The sequence below is a fragment of the Vigna unguiculata genome, chromosome 8 (genome assembly GCF_004118075.2).
Source record: "Vigna unguiculata cultivar IT97K-499-35 chromosome 8, ASM411807v1, whole genome shotgun sequence".
Classification (NCBI taxonomy): Eukaryota; Viridiplantae; Streptophyta; class Magnoliopsida; order Fabales; family Fabaceae; genus Vigna; species Vigna unguiculata.
Window position 1 is genome coordinate 5,104,892 of NC_040286.1, and position 19,111 is coordinate 5,124,002.

General features: G+C 35.0%; 3 protein-coding genes across 6 annotated transcripts; all 3 read left to right on the forward strand.

The window, feature by feature from the left end:
• Positions 1 to 672: 672 nt before the first annotated feature.
• On the forward strand, positions 673 to 7,547 carry LOC114195254 (ubiquitin carboxyl-terminal hydrolase 18-like). The gene is made up of 12 exons (XM_028085657.1): positions 673 to 720; positions 878 to 1,282; positions 1,820 to 2,027; positions 2,885 to 2,973; positions 3,076 to 3,161; positions 3,239 to 3,401; positions 3,535 to 3,658; positions 4,357 to 4,514; positions 5,528 to 5,612; positions 5,738 to 5,950; positions 6,076 to 6,137; positions 6,659 to 7,547. The coding sequence occupies exons 2-12, from the start codon at positions 1,014 to 1,016 to the stop codon at positions 7,329 to 7,331; spliced, it is 2,130 nt and encodes a 709-aa protein (XP_027941458.1). The 5' UTR covers positions 673 to 720; positions 878 to 1,013; the 3' UTR covers positions 7,332 to 7,547.
• Positions 7,548 to 8,440: 893 nt separating this feature from the next.
• On the forward strand, positions 8,441 to 10,797 carry LOC114195471 (F-box only protein 13-like). 3 transcript variants are annotated; one of them, XM_028085956.1, is made up of 3 exons: positions 8,695 to 8,824; positions 8,937 to 8,997; positions 9,292 to 10,797. In XM_028085956.1, exons 2-3 carry the CDS (start codon positions 8,995 to 8,997, stop codon positions 10,546 to 10,548), a joined length of 1,260 nt encoding a protein of 419 aa, XP_027941757.1. In that variant the 5' UTR covers positions 8,695 to 8,824; positions 8,937 to 8,994; the 3' UTR covers positions 10,549 to 10,797. The 3 variants fall into 3 exon arrangements, with proteins under 3 accessions (XP_027941755.1, XP_027941757.1, XP_027941756.1); XM_028085954.1 differs by lacking the exon at positions 8,937 to 8,997 and having other exon boundaries at positions 8,441 to 8,824; XM_028085955.1 differs by having other exon boundaries at positions 8,716 to 8,997.
• A 671-nt stretch (positions 10,798 to 11,468) lies between these two features.
• LOC114194099 lies at positions 11,469 to 17,304 on the forward strand. 2 transcript variants are annotated; one of them, XM_028084156.1, is made up of 6 exons: positions 11,469 to 12,028; positions 15,954 to 16,043; positions 16,129 to 16,247; positions 16,379 to 16,456; positions 16,795 to 16,850; positions 16,929 to 17,304. In XM_028084156.1, exons 2-6 carry the CDS (start codon positions 16,007 to 16,009, stop codon positions 16,945 to 16,947), a joined length of 309 nt encoding a protein of 102 aa, XP_027939957.1. In that variant the 5' UTR covers positions 11,469 to 12,028; positions 15,954 to 16,006; the 3' UTR covers positions 16,948 to 17,304. The 2 variants fall into 2 exon arrangements, with proteins under 2 accessions (XP_027939957.1, XP_027939956.1); XM_028084155.1 differs by having other exon boundaries at positions 16,803 to 16,850.
• The last annotated feature ends 1,807 nt before the right edge of the window (positions 17,305 to 19,111 follow it).

Below are 19,111 nucleotides of genomic sequence, written 5' to 3' on the forward strand. Positions count from 1 at the left end.
TAAATACATGATATTGTATATTATTATTATTATTATTAATTAATTAATTAATACAATAACACCCTGTGTTCTTATTAGATTTTTCCTAAGATTTTATCTATATTAGAATAATATAAATGAGATATTATAATTAATTTATATATTATAATATTTTAAAAATATCAAATAATCAATTATTATATTATAATATCTTTAAAAATATAATAAAATCTGTTTATAATTTTTATTTTATAAAATATTATCTTTAAATATTTTGAATGTATTGCATAATATCTTGTATATAATATAAATACTGTGTTTAAATTCAAAAACAAATGAATTTTTTTAGGAGGTAATTAGGAAATAAACAACAGACAAATAATTTAACTTTAAAAACCAACAGGAAAAATAAAGAATTCCATACGAATAAACACATATGTAAAACAATATCAATCTAAATTAATATACACATATTTTTAAAATTATATTTTTAGGAATTTATAACTTTTTCAATGTAATTTAGGAGCAGAAGACTATTCAATTTTAATCATAAGTTAATAATCCATAACAAAAATCATTAATAAATAATAATAATTTCATAATTTGTTGGCACTTTTCTGTTTTTGTTGTTGATAAGGATCTTATTACTATCACGCTTTCCTTTCTCTTTCCCAAAATGGATTCCCACATGATGGGGCATTCATTGTTTCAGTTACAAAGAAGCACAAGTGTCACAGGAAAGTAAGAAGATAAAACAGTTATAATATATATCATAAATATTTATTATTATTATTATTTTTATTATGTTATAATAAATTGATTATTTTTTATTATATATTCATATCGAAGTTCTTGATACAAATAACAGAAATTGAGAGAGTGTGTGTGTGTGTGATAGATAGAAGAAGATATAAGATTGGAAGAGGAATATAAGTATATTGAAGAAGGAGAAAACCCTAATTGGAGGATGTGATGTATTGCGTGATCGATGGAAAAACCCTAGAATCGGAGTAGGGACGCAATCGACGACGTAGATGCTTGTTGTGGTTGGAGTGTCGTGGGATCTGAATTGGTTCCTGCAGCTGTTTCTCTCTGTGATCGTCGTGGCCATTGGGGTTCACTTTTTCGTCAAGTCCACCGCTTCCAAGTACTTCGAGGTCGACGCCAATTTCGAAGGGGACCAACACCACGCCCTCGCCGACGCAATGCCCGGCGTTCTATCCTCCACCGATGATTCTCTCTGCGCCGTCTGCGCCACCCCCTCCTCCAAGAAGTGCTCGCGCTGCAAAGCGGTTCTTTATTGGTACGGTTCCTTTCTTTAATCACCAATGTGATCGTTAACGTTACTAGGAGTTTTATTAGTTAATTAATTCATTTATCTATTTATTTAGTTTTAATTTATTTACGTATTATCTATGTATTTATTTGATGTTGGGGTAATTTAGAGCATGCACAATGGTGTTGGTGGTTTGAGTAGTACTGGAACTGTGTTTGGATTTTTTTAGTAAAGTTTTGAATTGGAGTATCGTGGATGTAAATTATACGCCTACATACTAAAAGTGGTTAGAATCTCATGTAGTGATTAGTCATTGATAAAATTGGTAGATATTTCGTACTAATGACATAGTTACCAACGAAATAAGGATGTATTTTTTTTTGGAAAGTTTTGGTTGTTACTTAATATTAATTATGTTATGCGGTGTGAAATGAATGTGGGTATTTGCTGAAAAAATTGACGTGTTTCCATATATATATATATATTTAAGAAATTTTGGTATTCGAACGGGAAAGAGGAGGGGTGGCTAGATTTAATTTGTTTATGTTTATGTGGATTTTGCAGCTCCCAAGAATGCCAGCAGTCGCATTGGAGGTCTGGGCATAAAATAGTATGCAAGGATTTTCACCAAGCTGGTGCAAGAAGCCCGGCTCAAAATGGGGTAATTAATCGTGGGTTTAAGTCTTCTGCTGCTGGGGGCAAGAGCTCTTCAGCTATTGCGCTGATACCTGCCCGTGGAACAATTTATAGGCCAATTAAGCAGCCTAAAGATGTAAGTTTCTTTTATTGATGTAATTACAAATTCATGTTATGTGCTTTGCTTACTGTTGTTTGTGAAAGGGAAGGGAAACTCTGAGGTGCTAGGTTTTATTGCCTTGAGGATGATGTGCAAAATGCATGCAGCGTAGTAAAGAAAATCTTCGAGTCAGGGGGAGAAAAGGAAAATACTAATACATGTGACTATTTTGCGTTACTCTTCCTTATTAGGTTAATACACAAGATAATAAGAATTTAAGATTATGATTTACTATTAAGAAAAGGGAAAAATAACAGTTGTGGCTGTTTTGCATTTGTCTTCCTTATGAGTAAATACACGAGGCAATAAGCATATATTACTATGGTTACTGATTAAAAAAAGGAAAATACTAATACATATGACTATTTTCTGGTACTCTTCCTTATTTAATGTGTGCCTATTTGCGTTAGTCTTATATGTTATGATTTCCAATTTGCAAAACCTTAATCTACTTGCTGGTAAGGGACCTGAAAGACCAAAGTTGTTAGTTTTATTGTTTTACCCCTTTAGCTTCAATAATCAGGATGGAAAATGTTGGGCTTTTAGGATTTTTATGTAATAATCAATCAGTTACCAAAGGTGCGCCTCTCCTCAACTTCGTAAGGTAACAGTGGTGTGCTCTTGATTTTTTTGTTCTGGGTTGGGTCTTTAGACCCTTGATATTTGGGAGTCACGTTAGAATGTTGTGCCCTTTACCCAAGGAACAGCTCAATCAGCACAAGTGGCTGACTCCTTCTGGAGCCTTCCCAAAGTGCCTGAGTCTCTGATGTTATTTTGTTTACAGGGCTAAATTTGGTTTATTTTCTCACATGCAAATGCCTTGTCTTGTTTAGGTTCTTTTTCCCTATGATGAATTTGTCAAATATTTTAACTGGAACAAGCTAGGATTTCCTCCTTGTGGGCTATTGAATTGTGGAAACAGGTTTGTTCATTTTCATGACTGAGCTTCAACTTTATTGCACTGTTGGTGATATTTACAATAATAGGATATGGAAAATAATCTACATTTATTGCAATTTTTTAGTTGCTTTGCAAATGTGGTTCTTCAGTGCCTCTCATTCACAAGGCCACTTGTTGCCTACTTGTTGGAGAAGGGTCACCGTCGAGAATGTAATATCATAACTCAGACCTTTTTGCTGTGAACTCAACTATTCCTCATGCTTATGTCATCATTTTTTGTTCTCCAGGCAGTTGTAATGATTGGTGCTTTCTATGTGAATTTGAAAATCATGTTGAAAGAACAATGCAAAGTTCACAGGTGTTTTCTCCTACGAATATTCTCTCTCGATTGCCTAATATTGGTGGTACTCTGGGCTATGGAAGACAAGAGGATGCTCATGAGTTTATGAGGTTGTTTTTCCTTCTAACATTATCGTTTCACATTTTGTGGTGAAGTGTTCATTCTCTGTTTTTAATTATCTTTTATATTATATTTTGTTTGGTAAACGTAGAAGGTAATTTTTCCAGTACTTTTTCTTTGTAGGTTTTCCATTGATACCATGCAATCTGTGTGCCTTGATGAGTTTGGTGGAGAAAAATCTGTCCCTCCTAACCTCCAGGAGACTACCCTTATTCAACACATATTTGGCGGCCGTCTACAATCTGAGGTTGGACATTTAATCAGATTGAAATAAGCTTTTCTTGTTACTTTTCTATTGTTTCATTACATGTATAATGCAAATAAAATTATTACTGATTATGTTGGTTGGGATGAAGTGAAATTTGTTTTATTTTTTCTCATCTGTCTTTGAACTTTATTGGTTGTCTAGCTTAAGAGCTGGAAGTCCATAATTTGCATCTTTATTTAATGTTTTACTTTTTAGAGTAATTTAATATCCTACTTGGTTTCTGTTTTGAACTACAAATGATTACTGATAACGATGATATTTATTTACAATTTCAATCTCTAGAACAAGGGAAATCAAATTACCTAACCAATTTTCTTATAAAAACATTTGGTTCCACAAAACTGTTTGAAAGTTCTGTTTTTTACAGAATTGATTTCAAAAGCAAAGAAACAAAGACTAAACCAGACATGGATACTTAGATAGGCCCCCAAAGTCTCTAGTTTGAAATGTTCCGTTCTCTTTCATGAAATTGGCTGAGGGCGAATTTTGTTTCTCTTCCTTCAATTATCAAAACTTTAGATTTTGAGTTTATTCTGCAATATGGAATCAATGGAAGAAACCTTTACAGTACTCGGGAATAAAGCCTTTATATAATGTCAAAATAATGCATTTCTCTATTTTGATACTGACATGGATGTGGCTGTCTGTTTATTCTTTTTTATGCTGAAACTAAATAGGTGGTTTGCACAAAATGTGAAAAGATTTCAAAACAGTATGAAAATATGATGGATTTGACAGTTGAGATTCATGGAGATGCTGCCTCCTTGGAGGAATGTCTAGATCAGTTTACTGCCAGGGAGCCACTTGATGGGGAGAATATGTATAAATGTGAGGGGTAAGGTTACTCTTCCTATTGAAATATACTTGTACCATGTACCATACCAATGTTTAATATAACATTGCAAATATTTTCTTGCCATTGATGTCAGCATCCTCAAAAATTAATATTAATTATAATAACTGTTTTTGTAGTTTGATGAATTGAATGTGGATGATAACGTGATGATTTTAGATTATGAATTGAAAGGGAATTTAGATGTCCTCAGTCTGGGGAGAACATTAAGTTCACAACGATGTTCTGTTGCAGTAAACCATCTACAATAATAAGTTAAAAAACTAAATTATTAACAATGTAATAACTTAACTAAATTATTATATTCGAAACTGAATTCCATATTTGGGCTTGGAACTATGGAATGTCTATAATATAGTCACTGTATTAGTCTCATCTACATAAATTTTACCTCAGCCCTTAATTTTGATAACCAAGATGTCAGCTTATAATGTAACTATGATAGAACCATATTGTACTGTCACCTGTCTCCTTACTTTTGATGCAAAATGATAATTATTAAATTACAAACATTTATTGGATCAATTATGGATGTTATTGAGTTTAAGTTATTTGTGTTCTTGGTTTAGCTTTTATTAAAGAATTTGGAAGGTGGTGATTATATGATGTCTCCTGTCAAATTACAAGATTAAGTTGATTTATGACTATGATTTGTAGTTTTATGGGTAGAGCAAAATTTGTTTTTCTTAAGAATCAACCATAAAATTATGTTTAGTTTAGCAGTTTCTTTTTGGTCCGATGATACCAGATTTCTCATTTAAGTTTGTTCCCTGCTTAATGGAGGCTTTTGATTTTATTTTTATTCTTTAAAATTTTGATGCGTGTATTTGGATAGCTGAGACTTACAATTTGGCAAAAAAATTATAAATAGGAAAAGTTTCAATAGTGGAAAGTAAGTTGTCAATTTAAATATAATTCAAATATGTGCTTTTGGTAATGTATTTTTTTCTGTTAGGAATATCCTGTTGTTAAAGAAGTTTCCCGCTGTTTGTCAGGTGCAAGGATTATGTCAAGGCATGGAAACGCCTTACTGTGAAATGCGCTCCAAATATTCTTACAGTCGCCTTGAAAAGATTTCAGGTCTGACTAATATCATCTAGACTTACATACAGCCTACTAGTATACAGAAGCATGAAAGGCTTGAACTGTTAACTATTTTTTATCAACTTTCTCATTTCTTTTTTTGGGGTGTTGTGCACATGCAGAGTGGGAGGTTTGGGAAGCTTAACAAGAGAATAGCCTTCCCTGAGACTTTAAATCTTAGCCCTTATATGAGTGAAGCTGGAGATGGATCTGACGTTTATAAGCTGTATGGTGTTGTAGTACATATTGATATGCTAAATGCTTCATTTTTTGGTCATTACATCTGCTATATCAAGGACTTCCTGGGGAACTGGTATAGGATTGATGACTGGAAGGTAGATTTCTTTGTCTCCTTGTCCAAGTTTGAATATTTTTCTTTTTGGTCACCGAGTACCCTGTCTAATGTGCTTGAACTGCCAGTCTGTCAGTATCCTCATTTGTGTTCCATTACATTTCTCAGGTTACGACTGTGGAGTTGGAAGAGGTACTTTCTGAGGGAGCATATATGCTTTTGTATAGCAGGTATTCTTGTGATTCGGTTAAAGGCTAATGCTCTCTTTGTTTCTCTGTCACGCACCAATAATTTCAGAGTATTCGTGGTTTGTATTTTCACTTCTTCTGAATGATATTTCTTTCCCAAATAGCTGGCTTTTGTAAACATTGTATCAAGTTGAGCCCGTGAGTACAAATTTAGGTGATTTTGATGACTAATATGGGCCGTATTTTGCTCAACTTGGTAACTATCCGTTAATTTGATCCCTGGCAGTTGCATTTTAAATTATAAATCTAGTCCCTGCCATCTTGGACCAAATTTACTGGTGGTTTCTTAATCCATTTAATTGATTAGGTAATGTCAGCCACAATTTTTAATGATGCATTCTCATGAAACTCATTGATAGGCAGTTGTTTAAGTTAGGGATTTAGTTCCGGTGTTTACTTCTTTGTCAAGCTTCATCTTTCATTGTGCTCTGTCATTGCCATAATATTTTTTAGTTCCTTTTTTGAAAGAGTGGAATAGTGATTTTCGATTTGATCCTGGACAGGTGTAGTGCCCGGCCATCAGGCCTTCAAATTCAAACTAGTGAATCTTCAGGGATAGCAGAAGTTCAAACAACAGAAGTGGAAGTGGAGTCTGGACAAACTCAACAAGATGACTGCCTCCTTTCGGAAATGAAGACTTTAACTTGTAGAGGTTCTGAGGTTTTGCCATCTGATTATAGTCCAGAATCGAAAGTTTCTTCCACCTATGATTGCGGCGAGTCTTGTGCTGGACTGAACTCAGAAGCCAAAAGAGAGCAGTTTGAGGATACGGGCATGACCAATGTTGATTCAACTGGTATCGGTAATGAAATTTCTTGTAGTGCTGTTGAATCAACATCTGTGCCTATTTCTCAAGCCGTCATCGATTTGGGGGATGTAGATATAACGGACAGATCGTTTGAAGATACTTCAGGCGAGCAAGATAATACTGATATGGTTAGGTCGTCTGGTTCTTGTCCTGGTTCACCCGAGGACTCTTCCTTCGGTAAGCATTCTTCCGTTTCAAGGGATCATCGAAACGTGGAAGATTTAGAACACAAAGCTGTGGCGAAAGACAAGCTGATTATAGCTAAAGATAATACATATTATGGTAATGGATACGTGAGTGCAAACGAGTCTTCTATTCCAGTTGAAGACGAAGGCAAACAATTTTCTGGCATCGGTTCTTCCCACTGAAATGACAAAGGAAATGAAAATATCAGCTGGCATCTTGGTGCAGCTTTTTTGTTATTTCTTATCATTTAATTATCCCATCATCGAAAAAGGTGGTGAGTTGGGAAATTTTTGTCCGGGGTTTCATTATTTGCAACAACCTTGGATCTTATTTGTAACAGTTCTAGATGGATTTCCTGATCTATTTTTTCTCATAGAATATAATCCTTTTTGTCTTTATCTCTTTGGTTTAATTATTTTGAAAGTCAATTTTTTAAATATCTGTAGAGCCAATGCATAAATGTTTGTTGAATTAATTAATTACACACTCAAATGATATTATTCGGAAGTGGTGATACAGATCTAAATCGAACATTATAAAATGGCATCCATGGAAATTTCCAGCTTCCTAAAAGAAGTCAAAACACTATAATGTTTAAAGTTACATTTAAGAATATCTTTTTCAATTGAGAAATGTTTTGTATATAAATTTGTACAATAACATCTTAGTGTCTGTTTCTCTAATTCTGAAGATTCAATGGCGAAAGTTGAAGAGAGGCTTTTTGTCCTTGTTTTGGTAAAGGCTAATTAAACAAAATGAGGTTGTGTTGTATGATACGTGGATTAAGACCTTAGCGGCTTTTGGTTGTGCGAGCATCTGGTAGAGGTGAAAGCACACGAGGAGCAGAAAAGAAAAAGATCACCACAATTAACTGCTTTTGCTTTTCAACATTTGCCCTTCCCACACTAATCTAAACCCTTTCGTTTGTTGCAATAAAAAATACCTGTCTTGTGGATGGGGCTTGAGCATTGACTTGTACAAAACAACACAGCAAAACCAAAAGAAGACAAAGATTCTTCAACGAGGAGCGAAAAGGAAGCAAAAATAGATGGTTGCTTCTTGCTTTTGCTCTAGGAAGGTCAGCCGAAAACCGCACGAGTTTCAGACAAAATTGACATTGCTGATATCCACTTTGAAACAACTCGGTGGTCCTTTCTCTTTCTTTTATGCAACCTAAAATCATTAAACTATTACCCCAGCGGTTTTTTGTTTGCGTGCTGAGTGCACCCTTTTTCTCTTTTTTCAACCCGAATCCAAAGCATAGGTAGCTAGCCACCCCAAGGCCACTATCCAAAGTCAACGACTTATGACTTGTTATCTAATCCAACGGCACAGGATTTATGTTTTTAAGACTAAGAAGCCACACACGGGTGTGTGGTGTGTGGTGTATGCGTGTGCCTTGTCATCACATGATAGTGTCTCAAGTGTCAACCATCCAATATCCAACCAAAAGAGTTCCACGGGAAGCTTCCTACCTCTCTTCCTACTTGCTGGGCTCGCTTTCCCTTTTACCCTTTTTCACTTTCTTCTGATTTCCTCCTCCAAACTCCCTTTTAAACACACAATATTGTGTTCTCCAACGCATTCACTCACTCACTCACTCACTCTTTCTTGCTTACATTTCCTATCCTATCCACTCTCAACATACCAGCAACTGCCTCACTTCCGTTATCAGGTACTTGTCATCATTATTCTTCTGCTCTTTCCTGCTATGAAATGAAGCCCCTTATGTCTGGAGTCACTCTTTCTACTGTTTTCTTATCTTCTGCGTCGATTTCTACTAATAGGGTTAGTCACGAAAGGGAAAAGAAGGAAATTGCTTTGGATTTTGAAGTCTCTAGTTTCATGGTTGCTTCTAAACTATAGCTTGTCAGGTTTTTTTTTTTTTTTAATAGCTTTTCATGGGTGTGGGACGGGTTTCAACTTACCAAAATTCAAGAACGAGTCTTGCGAATTCACGGGGTTGGAGAAAGAAAGGGAAAGTTTTGATCTTTTTGGGTGCAGATAAACAATTTTTGGCGTTACCCATTTAAGTTGATAGTCTTAATTCACATCAATTGGCGTTTATGATTGATAAAAGCTATTAAAGTGAAAAAAGATTGATTTTTTGATAACGTCTAAACACTTTTGTTGTTTCTACAGTTGTTTTCTCCAAATTTGTGGCCAATGGAACACGGTTTGAAAAGAAAGTCTCCAGAAAATGGAGACTATTCACACTTGAACGGTTTTTCTCTGGATGACCTTAACGAAGATCTCTTAGAGAGGGTCCTTTCATGGCTACCAACTTCCTCCTTCTTCCGCCTTACTTCTGTCTGCAAGAGATGGAAATCAGCTGCTGCTTCTGTGAGTTTCAAGCTTGCCTGCTCACACATTCCCTCGAGAGATCCATGGTTTCTGATGGTTTCTCCTAGCCTCAACCACTCCATTGTCTTTGACACTGCTGAAAACAGTTGGAAAAAACTCAATCACTTGCGTCTTCCTCTCGAAGACTCTAACATAAACTGCATGCCTGTTGCAGCATCTGGTGGCCTGGTTTGCTACCGCAAACTCTCAGGAAACTTTGTTGTATGCAATCCAGTCACAGGATCCTGCACTGAACTCCCTCCATTGCATTTCCCCTCAGAAAACCAGCCTCTCAATGCCGTTGTGATGAGTACAACTCTCAGAGATCAAATCTCCTACAAGATTGTGTTAGTCTTCGGTGAACTCCCTAATCTTTTGTTCAAAGTCTATGACTCAACCTCTTGCTGTTGGGAAGATGACACTGCACTGAGGAGGGAGGTTGATGACAGTTCCATTGATTGTGATTCAACCGATGATGGTGATGATGACAATGTTGTGTACTTCCTTAGTAAAGCTGGAACAGTGGTGGCAAGTAGCATGCAGAGGAGCCCTTCTAAGCAATATTCCTCGGTCATTACCACAAAAAATGGTCATGAAATGCTGTATTTCCTCAGCTCCTCAGGGACAGTGGTAGCTTGCAATTTGACATCCAAGTGTTTTTTTGAGTATCCGAGGTTGTTGCCTGTTTTCAGTGAGTACTCCATTGACATTGTGGAGTGTGGTGGTGAGATGCTGGTTGTTCTGTTATCAGAATTCTTGGAGAGCACGAGTCTTAGGGTGTGGAAATACGATGACACCAATAGATGCTGGCAACAGATTGCTGCAATGGCTGCAGCAATGTCTCAAGAATGGTATGGAAAGAAGGCAGATATTAACTGTGTTGGTGCTGGCCATCAGATACTTATATGCTTGAACTCTCCTGAGCTATGCACTTACGTTCTCTGTGATTTGGTGACCAACACATGGACAGAGTTGCCCAAATGTTGCATGAATGGAGAAGTCATGGAGTTCATGTCTGCATTTTCGTTTGAGCCGAGGATAGAGGCTTGTGTATGACACCAAACTGCCTCAGTTTGGTACCTTGATTTTGATTATCAACTGGTTTTTGTTGTTCTTCTGTTACCTTGTACTTGAATTTGTCATAGGGCTGATTTGGTATGAAAATAGAGATGGAAGCTCTCTAACCAAATGATTGATTTCTAACTTAGATATTGTATTGTTCTCCATTGATTGTTAGATGTACAATGTTTTCAGTGAATGGCATTATCAATGAATGCACCCTGTGTTAGTTACAGAATGCACAAATACTGAATTTCTTCATGTTATGATTTCATCAGTTAAATTATTTTCTTAAGCATCGTTTCAGCCCTCAAAGATATATAGGATATCAATTTGGTGAATGGAAGAAAGTTGACTTTTATTTAGTTCTTCATTGATGCATAATAATGGTTTAAAATCATACTTTGTGATACCAGAACACTGTTGACGAAGCCGTTAAGCTTCGTATTTAGTTCAAAAAGGACATGTAACGTGTGTGCATGGCATTGTCTTCTTTCTTTCTTTGTGATGTTGTCTCAATAGAGGGCCCTTACCCTTTGCTACTAGAAGACAATGTTAGAGTTGTCAGAAGTTTGTTTGTATGTTGTAAATCACTCTCATTTATTATTTTTTAGATGTGAATTAGATTTTATTTTTCAATTATTTCTTTTGGTTGATGTTTACATTTATTATTATTTTTTATCATCAACACATGTTATTTTTCATCAATAATTTGTTAGGATATGTTTTCTAATGTTAATTAAGAAAATTTCACTTAACATTAAATAGAATTGTTTTCTACGAGTGTCAATTGGGAGAATTTTCCAGCCACATTAAGTCAGCAAAAATCCAAATTATCAATATTGTATGAAAGTAATCTCGATTCATGTCAGTCTAAATTGTTGTAGTCGCTGTCAAATAGTTTCGGTTGATATCAATTGATAAACCTTTTTGCAAATGGAAGATGATAGTTTAACTTATTTTTTTTACCCACATTTTGTTCATTGAGGTGTTAGAGGCACGTGGAATTTATTAAATTGTTTTTGAATTAAAAAAAAATGTTTCTGATGGAGTGTGGTAGTGGATAAAGTATTGTGGGATCGGTGTACATGTGAGGAAATCAAATGTGCGAACGAAATCGAAAAATTTGATTTTTTCGTTTTTCAGAAATCAATTCCAAGCAAGCGGTGTCGAACACATATTATAGAAGCGGTGGTGGTTTGCAGAAAGCGGTTGACGAGAACACTACTTCACCGAACGAAATCAAAAGCAAGTTGCTACCGTGCCGAACAAATCTTCGAGGAGCAGTGCCTAACAAATCTTCCAGAAGCGGTGGTGGTTTGACGAACCAACTCACAATCTTCTAAAAAAAATCTGAACCAGAAGAAGAACGACAACCACTTTGGGAGCAATATTTTTTCAGGGGTTTTTTTGTTTTGTTCGTGCGCGTGCAAAGAGAACGAAAAGAAGAGCCCGACCTCGTCGGTTCGTTTTTCAGGTGAGGTTTTCTTTTTGCGGTCGTACATTGGTGTTGTGGTGTTGTGGTGTTTTGTGTTACTGCATTGGACAAAAAAATTTAGTTTTGGTTTTTTTTTTTTGTGTCGCTATTATTAGTAGAAAAAAGGTTGGGTTGCTTGAGTTCATTTTTTTTACATGTGCATGGCTGACAGAGATGGAAGGTTAATTTATTTTCTGAGCAGGTGATTTGGTGAAAGGGAAACTGAAAATTGTTTGTGAAATTGATGCTAGGTTTCTTAGTTGGGGTGCATTGATTTGTTGTTGTCTGTTTATTGCTTTTGTGTGGGTTGTTGTTACGACATGGCTCGAAAGGGGACAAAACCGGACGCAGAGAAAGAAGAAAGGGTTAGTGCTCTGAATTATTATATGGTGTTTGATGTTGTGCATGATAATATGGATTAATTTTGTGGACACACAACACATCGTGGAGATAAACAAATTGTTGATGAATGGACACCGGAGACGTATAAGACTCACACCTTTCAAATGGTGGTGTTTGGAGTTAAAGAGGTCTTTAGATATCTACAGTCCTCTATTAATTGAGCTTTTTCGACGATGGGATGAGAGTGAACAATCTTTTCACATATGGAAGCACCTTGTGCCTTTATTTATGGTTGATGTTTGTTTTAGTTTGGGGTTAGGTGTAGTTGGTGAAGAAGTAGAATTTGATGTATATGGATGCGAGTTAATTGATTCACTTTTTTGTGGGGAAAGAATCATTATTAAAGGTATAACAAACATGATTAGAAGTATAATAGGAACCGATTGGGATGATGTAGATAATGTTCCCCGTTTGTATATATTGTTGGGCTTTGTCGTGTTGTTTTTTCCTAGGAATTCAAAAGTGGTTTATAATATGCCTTTTAGAATATTAGACGATATTGATAGTTTGGTTAACTTCAATTGGGGGACTGCAGTGCACAATTTTTTTGTTAATGGATTAAGTCGTGCATATGTTGTTCATAACCAAAACAAAAATGACTATAACATCACATTGGGAGGGTCAGTTGTAGTTTTGTAGGTAACTTGTTTGTTATTATGTTTTAATATTGAATTTTTTTGACATTTGTTGTGTCAAATATTAATAAGGTAATATTTGTCATTTTTAGATTTGGGCTTTTGAGAGGTTAGGATTGGGTGAAGTTTATAGGGAAATAGTCTTTCCTAGAATATTACGATGGCCACGTTTGAGGTTAAGGATTTCAAGCATTCAGAGGCTATTCATTAAACCCAAGGTATTTTGTTTTTTTTTTCATACTATATCGGTGTTAAAATAGTTATTTTAAGTAATAGTTAAATGATATTGCAGGTCATGTTTGATTGGGCTTTAACGGAACACGATCGATGTAATGAAGTAGTTCGGTTTGCGTTAAATCTTGATAGGGTTAGTGAAGATGGTGAGCATGCTGGGGCATCCAATTCGGGTGATGTTTGCTTAAAGAAATTTTACACCAATGAGATGGAAATAATTGAAATCAAGAAACGATTGAAAATTTTGGAAGCTTAGTGGTAGACAGCTTTTGTCGCCTAAACTATCCCAAACAAACTGAATTAATCAACCTTTACTAATGCAGTATAAGGATTAACTCAGGTCAGTCCAAGGACGGAACCAATGCAATGAGTGGATTGAATGCTATATACATGTTTTTGGGGGATTTTTTTTTAAGCATAAAAGATAGATAATGAAACTGAAGTAAAAGCAATTAAAAGGGGCTAAACTAAGAAAACTAAATTCATTTAAAATACTAGACTATTACACATTTAATTCAAACAAAAAGAAATAACTCAAGACTAAAGATTAACTCCACAAACTAAACTAAACTACATGCAAGAATGTAAGTTGAATTAAGAGTATGCCATGACAAGAATAAATGCAATGCAGAATGCATGATGTGATATGGAATCTGAATGGGAATGGTGGATGGTGCATTAGATCTAAAAAGAGAGTGAAAGTGAACCTAGATGAACTAAAGCATGTGTGAATGCGTAGCTGCAATTCAGTCAAATGCAGCCACGCTCAAACTATTGAGAATACAACCCCTACACATACAACATTAATCTTGTTGTTGTTTTAAAAAAATAAAAACTAAAACTGGAAGAATATGGCAGCAGAGAAATTAGAGCTTGCAGCAACATAAATGCATGACTGCAGAAACAAAATTGAGCAATAACAGTGGACCGTAAATGATGCTAAAAATGAATGCAAGATAAACACTGCTTCAAATCCAAGTTGATATGCATGAATAAGTGAATCCTAGGCTGTTACAAGTGCAAACTGATCACTGAAAGATGATAGCAGATTTGGGACAACAAAAACATGTTAGTTTGAACAAGTTGAGTGAGTTGAGCATTGTTGAATGATGAAAACACAAGCCACTAACGAAGAAGTATTCAATGCATAATACCCTATAAGCAATAAAACAGTACCATGATCTTCATAGTTTTGTCCAGTAAAAACCAATCCAAAAATATTAGTCCTATAGAAATGTGCAAAAATTAGCATTCTATTGAAAATCCCATAGAACCCCTAAAAAAAACTCGAGCGCTCCCCTGCTCTCTCTATTCCTCCTATTCTCTCCAAATTCCCCAACCGCCTTTTGTCCAAAAGCTGCTAAAAGCTGATCCTGCTTTTTCAGTGTGTGTGCTGCCAATTCAAACAGAATTTTCTTCTGTTTTGTCTGCTGATGTGGCAATGATGGCCAACCCTAGATCAGCTCCCTTTTTGGGCTATTCCATGTGCAGAGAAGAAACCCATTAGGTGAAGAAAGGGTCTGCTTCAAGGCTTTGCTAAATGCACCAAATTTTCAACGAAAACATGAGGTGGCTTTTGCCTTTGTAACTGCTGCCATCTTCCAGAGTAAACTGCATCTCGCACAAAATTCCAAAAATTGCGTTCTACCACTTCGATTAAAGCTCTTTGAGTGTAGAATCCAACGCAACAAGAACCAACTCATTTGGACACCTGTAGAGAAAGTTATGATCAAAACAAGCAACAAATGTCATTGCTGAAAAATCAGCGTTTTTCTGCCAGCGCCTAGCGGAAGAAGGATAGCGCCAGGCGGGAATGTGACAGTGGAAAATGATCCTTTAAGATGCGCTGGGCGGTAATAAATACCGCCAGGCGATACTGCAGCTTTTGAAGACAACTTTAAAATATCACATTTTTAAGCTAAGATTGAAAGATAACGGAAACTAAAATGGCAAGTGAGTGCAATAAGCTTCAATATGAAGGTATAGAAATTGAGTTATCACTGAGGTTTTTAGTGAGATCGAAAGTAAGTTAGTTGAAAAGGAAGACGCGGGTGATGATAATGGCCAACATTTTCACTCAAAAGGTGAAATTAATGTAGATGTAAGTGATAGTGATATGGCTAAAGATTTGGGTGCAAGTCATGCACATGATGTTAACATCGCTGATATTTCATACCAAAGTGGAGATGACGATGTAGGCAAAGTTGGTGTGGATGGAAAGTCACCAAGTTTGCATGACGTGGCAGATAAGATTTATGAAGAGAACTCAATTCATGATGTCAGATGTAGTGAATTGTTGGCAATTGTACCACGGCTTGAGCCCATTAAAGTAAGCTGCAGTTTTAGGCATGTGGATGTCATTAAGCTTTACAGGACGCTAACTCAGGTTGATTGTCCTTATAGGTATGTTATCATTACGATACTTAATAACTAAATAACTTAATTCCGGTTTCTAAATAGTTGTAGTAACGTAATATTTATTTGTTGAATGGTTGTAGTAGTGATAAATGGTCAAATACTGTCTACAAATGACTGTATGAGTTTTTGACCAATGGGTTACATTTGCAATATGGTAATTTATTATTCATATTATTTGACATGGTATATATTAGTAATTGCAAATAATTTCATTAAAGTGTGTTTTATGAATATAGACAGTTATGTTTGGATGTAACCTCTTCATGCATAGTGAAAGGAAGTTGCATTAATGGGTGCGAAGGATTGCTTTAAGTCCAATATATACGGTAGGTGTTTGTGTTTTTTAGTTAGGTGAACCAAATATTAAGATAAATTTATTTGAGTACAATTTATTGACCATTATTATTCTAGACATTGTTCATGACAGTAATAAGAGAATCGCAAAGAGACGAGTTTGGAAATTAAGCGATTACGACATGTTCTTTTGTCGCATGTTGATTACCATGGAAGAAATATTGACTGCTGAATTTGTAAGTCAAATATTTGACTTGTTGAGTAGTTTGTCGTTTTAAATTATTTTTGGCATTAAAATATGTAACATGTATTGTAATTGTTTGCTCCAATTGTACACGATGATCATTGGTGGTGTTATGCCGTAAAGTTGGAGACAATGGAATTCTTTGTGCTTGATTCTCTCGGACACGGTAGAAAGAAACGAACCAAGATCGACAATAACGTGGTTAGTTTGATTGGTGAAAGTTTTGTTTGATTTTTTAATTCAAATATGTCGTTTTGAAATTGAAAGATTTAGTAGTTTAACATGGTAGATGATATTTTCAGGCCCGTAACATGGAAAACTTTATAAGGATGTTGTTAAATTGTAAGGAAGACCAAAAACTAAGTTTTGAAATCCAACATGTGTTGACCTTTATTCAACCAAACTTGTGAGTTTTTTGTGTTGGTTTATTTCAATAATGGGTTTTATTATTGATTATTGGATAACGCTTTATTGGTTTCAGTAACCAAACCTGATTTTGTATGCTTAATATTGTGGAGTCATCGTTTTAAAATTTATAGAGTTGCAGGATGGTCATCCCAAATTCAATGGCAATTGCATGCCACAATACACTACTGTAAGTAATTGTTAATTTGGTTATGTACGTGTCTTCATTTGATTTGAATTTTGACATAAACATGTTTGTTCGTTGCAGGAGGACCTCCAACAAATAAGGCAAAACTTTATTTGTGAATGGATTCTCCATGAAGATAACCAGAACAGAGACGAAGTCCTTCAACATTATGATCTTTACCTTCGACAGTAGTTTTTGTTGTAGTTAAATTTAATAACATCTCACATATGTTAAGTCTATTGCAAAAGTTATTCAACAAAGTAAAGTACTCCTAACTAAAATAGACTTCAAATTCGCCACTTTATGTACTATTGATGACTATTGACTTGTATGATGAATAGAAGTCACGCATGAAGTCGTTGACAAAAACATGGACATCTTCATCATCTCCGTCATACTCCATCTCAAACAACACACGATCACTCTCTTTCAGTTGATGGTCTTTGCAAAATTCTTTCCAACCCTTACCGATCTTTGTGGCATACGAGGTAGTTAATAGGTTATACGAGCTTCTTAATTTTTTTATTACGGATCAAGCTAGTGAAATCATCCTTTAGGTCCTGCATTAATGGAAAACGAAATTTATTTGAAACCTGTGTTAACATAAAAATAGTGCAACACTATAACCTATTATCAGTAATGTACCAAATGATTTGTTGTGGCCTGCTCATTTGTCAACTTCACACAGTGAATATGGTTGTCTAAGTTTGTGGATCTTGGTTGTACCTAAGTTTGTGAATATTGTCATTGTTGTCCATTAATTGTTATTTATCACCAAATTCATCCGCATATGCAACAACAAAATGTCTATCAACGTACCCAAAATTATGCAGCACACAATGACGGTCATTTAATGGGAAAAAACATGCAACGATAAATACTTAAACAATAGAAGATGTAAATCTGGTTCAATGTGGGATGAGGAATAATGTTACCCTATTATGGATGTGTAGCGTCGTGAAAATCCATAGGCAGTTGGTGGGTTGATTGTTTGTGGAGGTTGTCATGTCCGTCCTTGAGTACATATACAAACCCTACTGGAATAGTAAACGATTATTGTGAAGGTGAATGGGAGATCGTTGTTTCCTCAAATGAGCACCATTAAATAGAGAATTTTGGCATGTTTGAAAGAGTCTCAACTCTTCACTGCATTGAATGCTAGGGGGTACGGTTCTAGTGCAATTACGCTACATGTGTTGAGGGAGGTTACGATGTTTGGTATGTAATAAATACATGAATTCAATTTTGTTCAATAACATTCAACCATTGGACTGGCAACTTTTATTCTTTTATTTTGTCATTAATAATACATAAATAGACAATTATACCGTAAGTGATATTTTTTGAAGGTGAAAGGAGTTAGAATATTAAACAATTGCACTAACCAAACGCCAAATTGAATAACAATTTTTCAATCTTCTACAATCGCCAATTTAAATCCCACATGCTTCTAAAACCTAAATCCCCCGAAGGAGTTTTGTATATCCATGGTTTTATGTCCTCGTAAGATTCGTCTAGTATTGGTGGCCTGATGTGTTAGATTATAAATCCAAAAACAAATAATAAGAAGCATCAAATTATCGATATAATATATTATTGTAATATTAAGAGCAGTTCCTAATAACAAGAGCAGTATGCGGAAGCGTACCTGATGATCAGTAATTAAGAACAATATAGATAAAAGTGATACCTGATCTTCCAAATAGAATCAATGAGAGATTAGAAATTATTTACGTGTGAGACTATACTGCTCTCTTTCTGGTAGTTTTTTCTAGAGCGCATCTTACAAATGTATTTTGATGTCGTCTCATAAAACTGACTAATGGGATATCAATTTTATATCCTTACCAGCAGAGACCAGGGACCTCTCAACAAGTTCCTGAATACTAAGTCCATCACAGACCGTTCATTGAACAATCCAACCCATCACGGATCGTTCATCAGAAACCCAATATATATTATCCATCAATTAATAACAATTGTGCAATATAATTGATATTTACAAATAATATAATTTATTAATTAATGTTAATCCATAATAATAATAGAAAATAATAATTTTATATAATAAAATTATATAAAATACAACAATCTCCCACTTGGATAACATTAATAAATAAATTAATTATATCAATTACAACATAAGCACAAATACCAATTAAGAAATATAAGCATGAATCACAAATATAATATCCGATAGGGATACATATCATGTGCTTAGATTTCAAAAATAATGGATAATAAATAAAATAAAAACAAACATA

Coding starts and splice junctions, on each gene's coding strand:
- LOC114195254 (XM_028085657.1), top strand. CDS start 1,014: ATGCTTGTTGTGGTTGGAGTGTCGTGGGATCTGAATTGGTTCCTGCAG. Junction 3,162..3,238: donor GAAGGGTCACCGTCGAGAAT/GTAATATCATAA, acceptor TTTGTTCTCCAG/GCAGTTGTAATGATTGGTGC. Junction 6,138..6,658: donor TATATGCTTTTGTATAGCAG/GTATTCTTGTGA, acceptor GATCCTGGACAG/GTGTAGTGCCCGGCCATCAG.
- LOC114195471 (XM_028085954.1), top strand. CDS start 8,456: ATGACTTGTTATCTAATCCAACGGCACAGGATTTATGTTTTTAAGACT. Junction 8,825..9,291: donor TGCCTCACTTCCGTTATCAG/GTACTTGTCATC, acceptor TTGTTTCTACAG/TTGTTTTCTCCAAATTTGTG.
- LOC114194099 (XM_028084155.1), top strand. CDS start 16,007: ATGGGTGCGAAGGATTGCTTTAAGTCCAATATATACG. Junction 16,044..16,128: donor CTTTAAGTCCAATATATACG/GTAGGTGTTTGT, acceptor TTATTATTCTAG/ACATTGTTCATGACAGTAAT. Junction 16,851..16,928: donor GCATGCCACAATACACTACT/GTAAGTAATTGT, acceptor TGTTCGTTGCAG/GAGGACCTCCAACAAATAAG.